A 9,991-nucleotide genomic window follows, 5' to 3' on the forward strand; every position below is an offset into this window, starting at 1 on the left:
CATTATTCTTTGATTAAAATCATTGTTTTACATCAGCTGAACCTTCTCAACATGCCATGGGAGACTTTCATTTCTCATGATATGTTCAAAGTGCCACAAATCTTTTCATGAGTGCATGAGGAGGAAGGTTGACCTTCAGGACATGAACAAGTCAAAGAAACTGAAACTGTTGGAGTGCCAGTGTTTGTGACATATCAGAGCGGCACTAGGAAGCTTTTTGCAGCTGCTAGGTGAGTATTATCTCCACAAGGTGTGGAAGGGGTCTCGCCTTCCTCATTAGGGCATAGGAAAATGCTATCTCCACAAGGTGCGGAAGGGGATTTGCTTTCTCCTTCAGCAAAAAAGGTACAAACAAAGAAGCAAAGAAAAGTCAAAGGTAAAGGCAAGAAAAAGATGTATAAGAAGGATCTTGGAGATGGGCAAGAGAGAGATTTTCACCTTATTGATCATGAGGAAACATACTGAGTTGATGTCATTGACTTGGATGCTCAAAATCCAAAGACTGTCAAAGACATGATCATAAAGGAACAAGAGGTTGAGATACAAGCCCTGTCAGAAAATTTAGGGAGGGCTAAGTGGTTCATCAAGTATCTAGAGCAGGAGAACAAATAGCTAAGTGAAAATCAAGACCTCTTGGAACTTGAGATACAGAAAACAAAAATGCAAAAGGGTCAAGTGACTAGGAAGCGAAGGGGCAAAGCTAGAAGACAAAGTCCAAAGGAAATTGAGAATCCAAGGGAGATTTGTCTTGAGTGGGTTAACATACACTTGGAGAAGTTGATTGAGAGGGCTAATAGAGACAAAAAGATGCTATGCCAGATGGCCTATCACTACATGACCCAGAAAAAAATCTGCAACAAAAGAATGAGGAAGCTTAAGGCTAGGTTGAGGAAGGCCTTAATGGCCAGTGAGGAGCAAGACAAGTTGGAAATCCTAGCTGATGCCTCATTAGCTCATCAAAGTAGTGGATGAGGGTGCCTTGTACCAAATCTAAGCAAGTTTTGACAATTTTTGGTCATTTTCAAAATTTGAAATTTTGCAACACAGAAATTTGGCATAGGTGGCGCTGCGCTTTTCATAGAGGCACGTTTTGAAAGAATGGCTTGCATATTTGGATTCATCATGAAAAAATAAGTAAACCTAGAAAGTCTCAGCAATTTTGGAGCACAACTTGGTCACCAAAAGGTCAAAAAACCATCAAAAAATGACCTCTCTGCCACTTTTTGGACACATAGAAGTAGCCTTGGGAGATTTCACTTTTGAGGGGGCTAATTACATCCAAATGAAAAAATTTCAAGATGTTCCAGAAACTAGATAGGAATTCCTTTCCAATGAGCTATCTTGGGCTCAATTTAGTCAAGGGGAAGGCCTCTAAAACTGGGTCTGAAGAGGTGTTGCGCACCTAGACAGTGGCACTGTGCATAGAAGAAATTTTGCCAGTTTTCGCCTAGTTTTTCTACAAGTTGACTTTTCCCTCATCATGGATGAAATTATGATTGTAAATGATGCTATCCTATGTAAATGTAATTGCAAAATGACCTTAGAGGGTCGACTCATTATTTTGAGGTGGTTTGCGGGTCAATGAATTAGTTTCCATGCTTATAGAGGTAAGTTGTTCCACTGCCTATATTCTTGTTCCTTGTTTAGAAGTGGTTTAAACCACCCCTTTTCTCATGGATTCAACCTCTTATGGCCAGCATAGATGGTTTGATGTCTATATTATGTATTTTTTCAGTCATTAGCAAAGGTTGGACTCTTGTGGATGCTTTGAGCTTCATTGTACACTTGTAACAACGGTTTGGCAAGGAAATAAACCAGGATTTGCAGCTATTTTCATGGGATACTTGTGGCAAAGTGATTTTTCATTTTTTTCTTCTTATGTGATTAGTTTTTCTCATGTTTTATGTGTGCCACAATCTTATTCATTCTTCCAACTAAATGAAATCAAGATAGATAGGTCGAATACATTGATTACAGTGCTTTGCCTTGGGAATCCATTTAGTTTTTGATATTTTCTATTGTTTGAACAGGACACATGATTTGCATGCCCTCCTCAGCTCCTCACTAGTATTAGATCTACCATCTTACTCAATTTCAAGTGCTAAAACACCTACCTACCTTGTCCCATAGAACACCCTACATTCCTGACTTGATTTCCCCGACCCAAAGCTACCTGCTCCATTTGATCTAGCAAAACTATCAAAATTGACCAAAAACCCTAGAGCTACTATATCTAGCCTAAAATCCATATTTGATCAAGTCATCTGGACTGAAATTCTCAAGGAGAGTGCCCTCTCCCGACCTGGTAGGGCTAGCTTCCAGGTTAAGCGTGGTTTGTGGTTACCCTAGAATTGCCTCCCTATAGCCTAAGGCCAATCAAGGCTTTAACACCTTCCATAACCGAAAAGAACTTGTGCATTTATGGTTTTGACAACTTCTTATCATCAGAAGGCACAAAGTTTTCAAATCTAGATTGAGGGATTATTTCATGAAGTTCTTCCAGATATCATATACCATAGCGAGGCATACCAGTAGGATGCATTTTGCTAAACATGTCTTTGAGGTGTGGGTCTTCATTTTCCAAAAATGGAAGCTCATGAATCATTAATAGATGATCAATATCATGAAGGAAGGGTATTTCAGAACACTTAGGATTTGGACACGGAGTGACAGAAGTTGTAGGAGGAGATACTCCTATCCTTGGATGGTGGTTTTGATGTATGACAAAATTAGCAATGCTACTAAGATTTATCTTTTTATTGTAGCTTGGGCAAATGACTTTCAGGGATGAAAAATTTACAATCTAGGCATATTCAAATAGATCTATATGAGGGCAATTTATAGATGGTGTAAAAGAACTAGCGGTATCTACTACTTGTGGATATATATACATGGATGATGCTTTGCAAGCTAAATCGATTCTTCTGCGATCTATTGTAGATCTTCTAGGAAAGGATACTACAGCAGATGATGGTCCTTCTTGTATATCAGCAAAAGTAATCTTTTACAATGTGGGAGGTTTTGGGTTATCAACAACCCAATGTTCTAGGAAACATAGGTCCTCCCATTTGATAATCTGATGTTCTATCTTTTGATTCTGGGTATCTGTTAGAACAACCACACTAGATTTGGATTCTTTGTTGGGAGCATGGAGAACTGCAGGATAGAGGGTATTTGTGTGTCTAAAACAACCACGAGTTTTAATGGCAATATCATTTCTATTTTTCTTCATATCAAACCCTATTGTTTGAATCTGTAGTTGTAAAATATCCTTGATGTGCTCATCAAATGTATATATAGAAAAGTTGGGATAGAAATTAAAGTATACTGGTCCATTTGATAATGTAGTAACCATTACTGCTATCAATGAATCTAAATACTTGTTATGTGATAGATCTCTGACTATGACAAGAACAAAAGTATTCAGTCATCCCTACCCTTTTGCAACTAAGATGAAAATATTTGGTTCCTAGTCTTTTGGCTTCAGCTTGAAGTTTCTTAGTGTCAAGAAGAGAAAGTGTTTGTACAGAATCTGAGTTCTCTTGTATTTGACTAATAGTTTCTTTGATAGATATTCTAGTTACAACTTTAAGATGGAATATAGATAAGTTAGCATATACTTCTGATGAGGAGATACTAGGCAGACACCACTTAGGTGTAGGATGACTTTTAAAATATTCAAGTTCTACAGAATTTATAACCTTTTTAGATGATGAAGAAAACACATCTCTTAATGGGTTTTCTTTAGCTTGTTCTTCAGCTTCAAGCTCTCTGAAAGAGACTCATCTTCTAGAATTATCCATTTTAGAAGCTTATAGATTTTGAGTACTAACCGTAATGAACCAGACGTTACTGACTCTAATACCAATTTACTGCAGGGGCTTGAGACATGAAGCTTTCTCTCATTAAGTCTCTTCTCTATGATCAAAACACGAACCTTTACATGAACCCGTACACGAATATTTGGCAGAAAATTTACTATCAGCATGGCAGTGTCTTTCTGATTTAAATATTCTCTGCTTAGGAAGTCAGGCAGATAACTCTTTTTGCATTTGATGTGTTCGACTTCAAAGTCGAAATTTGCAAATAGAGCCTGCCACCTTGCAAACTTAGCCTCTACTGCTTTCTTTATACCTTTACTAAGGACTTTCTTTAGTGCAGAGGTATCTGTTCTTAAGAGAAAAGTTTTGTGTATCAGGTGGATATTAAATTTATCAATGCAGTTTCGTGCTACTTTGACCTCTTTTTCTATAGTGGAATAGTTTTTCTCATGTGGGCTCCATGTCCCTGAGACAAACTAAATTATCTGTTCTTTTCCTTCTTTCCTTTGCTTCAAAATTCCTCCCTACCCTTCATTGTTGGCATCTGTTTCAACAATTTTGAAAGAATCTTCATTAGCGATATGAAGAATAGGAAGACTTTTTAACTTCATTTTAATTCTTCTGACAGCTTCAGTGTGGGCCTGAGACCAAGGTTCTAGATGTTTTTGTAGTCTTCTATTGAGTAATAATCTATTTTTGGCGCAATCTTTGTAAAACTTGCTTACATAGTTTAAACATCCCAATAATCTCTGTAATTGAGTTTTGTTAGTGATAATATCTAGAAATTTCTCAGCAAATTGCAAAGCATGTTTTTGCAGAGTGATCTACCCATTTTCAATTGTATGGCCAAGAAACTTGATACTTGTATGAAATAATTCAGTTTTTTTCTTGCTAAGAACTAATCCATTGGTTTTGATAAGTTGTACAAATTTTTGGATATGTTTAAAGTGATCATGGATGTTTTTAGAAAATATAAGTATATCATCAATGTATACTAGTAACCAATCAAAATATGGCCTCAAAATGTTATCCATAACCTTTTGGAATTTGGAGTAGGCATGCTTTAGTACTAAAGTCATGACGTTCCATTCATAGTGTCCTGCTGGGACATTGAAAGCAGTCTTAAACTTATCATCTTCATTAATTTCCAACTGTGAAAAGCCTGATTTCATATCAAATTTAGAAAACAATTTAGCCCCTCCTATTCTTGCTAAAAGATTTCCTTTGTGAGGAATGGGGTAAGTATCATCTGAGAGGACAATATTAAGAGGTTTATAGTTTATGACCAGTATTGGGATACCTCTTAACTATTCTGAATGCTTATTACATAAAAAACATAACAGTTCCAAGGACTATTGGATTCTCTAATCAATCTTCTTTCCAAGAGGTTTTCTATCTCTTTTTGATAGAGATCTCTATATTCCTTGTTCATAGGGATTTCTTTGCTCTTGCAGAGTTTCCCTTCATACTTATCTTTGTAGGGTGATTCTATACAATGTTGTTTTCTATGTCAAAATGCATTTGTTGGCTTCTTTGGAAATATCTTGTATTTCTTTCAAATGAGGCATCGATGAATAATGCCTTTGGTTCAGTTTTAGAGGCAATCTTGCTACTGCTCCCCTAATTTTTGTGCATTGTGCTTAGAAAAGCTTCTAGTAACTTTTCCTTCATTTCTCTTTCTCCCAATGTTCTGATCTGGGCAAGTAGCTTTGTTTATGCATTGCTCATGGTTTCTACCATGAGAACCTTCTCCTTTGGCTGAGAAACATGTTCTTCATCAGATGAGATTTCTGATTAACAACTTGATTCACACTGATAGCTGTTTGAATTAGTGCAGTCACATTCATTCATGTGCATGTTTAATTCTTCATCAGAGCACTCTGAAGAAGAACTTTCAGAGGATTCAGATGTTGAACAAAGTTTTCGTTGTTGTATTTGTTCTCTAAATGATATGTTTGGACAATTTTCAAATTTGTGATTCTTAGAACCACATTTATAACATAGGGCTGGCACCATGCCTTCTATTTTTACTGTCATTTTCTTCTTTGCAGCTTCAAAGGATTTCTTTCCTCTACTTCTCTTATATTCTTTGATTAAGGACAATGACTTGAGGTATGCCCAGGTTGGCCATAGAGCCAACAAATCAATTTATTCCATTGATCTTGCTTATGTGTCTACACATGCATATCCTTGGGTTCATAGTAATGTGTTCTTGGCACATATCTATAGTATCCTTTCTTGGTCTCTTTTCTTTTCCTCTGTGGATATTTTTTGTATTCCTACCTTTTTTCTTTCTTGGCCTTCCTTTTAACTTTTCTTCCTTTTACTATGATGTCATCTATAGCAAGACCATACTTGTTACAGATGGATTTGCTCTCTGGTAATCTTGACATCTTCTGCACAAATTTATTATCTTTCATACTAGTGCATAAATTTACCAGAAATTTTGTTATGATATTGTATATTTCTCCCCAGGTAAAGCATTCAAAAGGCAACTGAAAAGCATCTTGTTGTCTTAGATAATCTACAAATTTTGAAAGCCATGCTGCTAAGTAGATTTGTTTCCACAAGAGATTTTTGCTATCTTTAACCTCATATATTCTGTAAATCCAATCTCTATAAAAATCTTCATAATGAGACATTTTATTACATTTGATATTCATAACAATTATCTCATGCTTATTGGCAAGTTCAAGTTCTCCTCCACACCAATGTTCTAAAATCAATGAAGTTAGTGCCCCAATCATATTTCTTTGTGGATCTCCATCAAAATTATAAATAATAGGAAATAGGTTTAAAAATAATAATTGCTTCTAATCCATAATGATATTATACATGCTTTCTAATCCATAATGATATTATGCATGCTCTCTGGTCTTTTATTTGTTTCTACCACATAGTCAATGGATTTCACCCACATGATTAAGGTTCTCGCCATCAAATACCTTTAGCATGATTTCACGTCCATTGTTATTAATAAAACTGTTTCAGAACAAAGCGACTCCAACACTTTCATTCATACCATATACTCGTTCAAACACTTTTTGTATGACCATTTCGTTGGTGTGCATCTTCTAACAGCCCACATTTAGTGCACAAATCATTCAAAGGACATTGTCTCTGGGAACCATATATTTGATAACACCAATAACGAATTCATTTATGTTTCTATGTGGATTGACAAAATGACATCTTTTGTTTCCAAAAATTCTAAGAAAATTAAAATAACAAACAATAAAAGCATCATCATTCACACTATATTCAATAAAAGCCTCAAACAATCTCTTCCATCTTGGTAATGACCATAGACAAGATTCCCTAGGAGAAAATTGCGTAATTGTAAGCTTTGTAAACGACGTCAATCATGTGCTTATCACTAGGGTGGCCCAACATCATAAAGGGATAGAGCTACATGTTCAATTTCTTATCAATGTCCAATTACTCTACATACATAAGTAAGACATTTGGTTGTTCAATTTCTTATCAATGAGGAGTACGTTCCAAGGATTCATGGCCACTTAATTCTTCATAATGTTCCTCGGACACATAAACTTATGCCTTTGTAAAGTCTTTAGTTTAAAGTCTTTTTTTAATATTATAGATAGAGATAACCATTTATTTAGTTTTTTTGTTTTTTCTTTTAAATTTGGTAACATTATTTCGTTATCATACTAATATATATTGAAGAGGTAATTTCTTTGAATGGGTTAAGAAACACCCGATCATCATCTAACCATACAGCCGATCATCACCTAACCATGAAGATTTAATTTTTTTTTAATAAGAATAGTGGTACCTTTATTTTTTAGCATCATCTCCAAGTGTGAAATTGGTTTCGTTTTATAATAATATTTGTTTTCCCTGATATGATATTAATCTAAGAATGGTTCGTTTCTTAATTCACTTTTAAAATGCCAGTTATATTTTCATAATTCCATACAATACGATATATCATTTTTCATAATTCCATATCTTTTTATGTTTAACCTTAAAAAGCTTTGGACGGGTAAGCGCAGGATTCAAACTTGGAGTTCACGCAGTTGAAGGAAAAGGTTGAAACCTTACAAAGGTGTAGCAGGTAATTTTTCTTACGAAACTAAAAAACACTTATATTTTCAGCTTAAAACATTCTAATTTAAAATGTCAAATTCCGCGAAGGCATCTTTTGGGTGAAGACCTCGATAGACTAACTATCAGGAAGTTGCAACAATTAGAACAACAGCTTGATGGAGGACTACACCAGGTGATATCGAAAAAGGTAATTGTTCGTGTAATAACTTCAATTACGTTTGGTATTTTAGTGATAATACTCGATATCATATTAAATAGCTGATAATGAATATTAAATAAAAGATTAAATAATGTAAGTTCTGTTGTTTTGAAATTGATGCAATTCATTGAATATAGGTTGAAAGTGTCTTAAACATTTTTACATAAGAGTAACAAATGCGAAAAAAATGTATGGTATATTTTGCTGTTTTACTCATAAAGAGTAATTTATTTAATATAAGTTTGCATTATAAAATTTAATATTTTGTTTTTATTTTTAAGTATATTACTGAGTTAATTTCGTTTAATTTTTGGTAGCAATTTATTAAGATTATAAGTTTAAGTTTTATATTTTATATAATTTATGCCTTTTTATGGTTTTTACATTAACATTAATGTTTTGCATGAAAAACAATTTAGATAATGAAAATTATAATTTATTCAAAATTTTAATTACTAACTTTTATATATATAAAAAGAATTTTCAATTAATAAAAAATTATAATAGGAACCCATAATAAAAATATATTAATGAGTAGTCTACTTGGGGTAGCTCACGTGGTGATGGTCGTGGAAATGAAGTCTCACTGAATCGGAGATCTTGGGTTCGAATCTTGTGATGCCTTCCCCCGTAGCGGGGTGAATAATGGATATGTAAACATGAAAATCAGAGTCATGCCAAACTTAACAATATATATATATATATATATATATATATATATATATATATATATATATATATATATATATATATATATATATATAAGTAACTTTAGTATCCAAGTAAGCTTAATCGTTGTAACATAGCATAGTTTTTACTTTTACTACTAATTAATTGATTAAAGGCATGTTTTTTTTACGAGGCTCGCATTTTCTTATTATCTGAGAATCTCCACATGTATGTAATATGTCACTATTTATGCATTTGCAGTCCTATATTCTATACAATCAAGGCAACCGTTGAATAACTTTAGTCCACACCTTCATATTTTGGATAATGAAAGCCATCTTCACATAACTTCGTCAATTTATTCAGTTGCACTAGGAGTTAGCTTTTATTGTAGGTATGATGTTTTCAGTGTGCATAATGGCAGATTTGATGAATTATCCATTGAAATAGTAATACTAAATATTGGTATTGGAATTTAAACAATTAATGTAGGGGGCAAAGAAAGGAGAAAGAATGAGTGAAAAGTGTCGGAACTGTAGAGTGCAACTAGATAGTGAGTGTTTTCATTGTGTGGAGTGCAGAGGTGGAGTTAACGTTTGTATTTTGCAAAGTACTTCTTCGTGCTCCCTTATCTCTACAGATACCCCTTCTCTACACAACATTTCCATGCACACCCTTTCTCTAACACTTCTTGCATGCTATTTCAAAGCTACTTCAACATATTTATTCACCCCATCCCCACATTAGTTACATAACGCTCCTAGAAACCCCATCAACTTTGGTATCATTGGGTAGAGCAGTAGCAATCTCAGACATAACATTGTTAGAGTATTGGCTGATGAAATCAACAGTTAAAAAATTATTGCTTTTTGTCCATGCCTCAGCTATGCATACTAAATTCACTTTATTCACACTGTAGAGGAAAAAATCTTTACTCGATATATTCCCTGCTCCTTAACGAACTTACCCACAATGAAATTCTCTACATACCATTTCTGCTACACTTTCCCCACAACCTTTATCCTTCCTCTGCATATCACAAAGTTCGCCATTTTTTTTTTATACGGTGACTCCACATAATAAATTAGCCTTATGCATAGTGTAGAGGAAAAAGGAATGACTCTATATAGTCCCTTCTCTTTAACAAACTACCCCATACAAAATTCATCTACACACCCTACACACTTTCTCCACAAACCAAACGAGTAGTAGTTATCCCCCCTAGTTATCG

The 9,991-nt window shown here is 34.4% G+C and overlaps 1 protein-coding gene across 1 annotated transcript in view; it reads left to right on the forward strand.

Moving 5' to 3' along the window:
* LOC149261661 (MADS-box protein CMB1-like) overlaps positions 1 to 8,233 on the forward strand; it is a 195,724-nt gene extending 187,491 nt beyond the window's left edge. The window contains exons 5-7 of the mRNA XM_089370294.1: positions 7,833 to 7,899; positions 7,980 to 8,113; positions 8,229 to 8,233. Of these exons, the coding sequence (XP_089226420.1) occupies positions 7,833 to 7,899; positions 7,980 to 8,113; positions 8,229 to 8,233 (206 nt within the window). The remainder of the gene's footprint in view (positions 1 to 7,832; positions 7,900 to 7,979; positions 8,114 to 8,228) is intronic.
* The last annotated feature ends 1,758 nt before the right edge of the window (positions 8,234 to 9,991 follow it).

This window comes from Pinus tabuliformis, chromosome 6, assembly GCF_031772625.1.
Source record: "Pinus tabuliformis cultivar Carrire ecotype Pingquan chromosome 6, CPIR1, whole genome shotgun sequence".
Lineage (NCBI taxonomy): Eukaryota > Viridiplantae > Streptophyta > Pinopsida > Pinales > Pinaceae > Pinus > Pinus tabuliformis.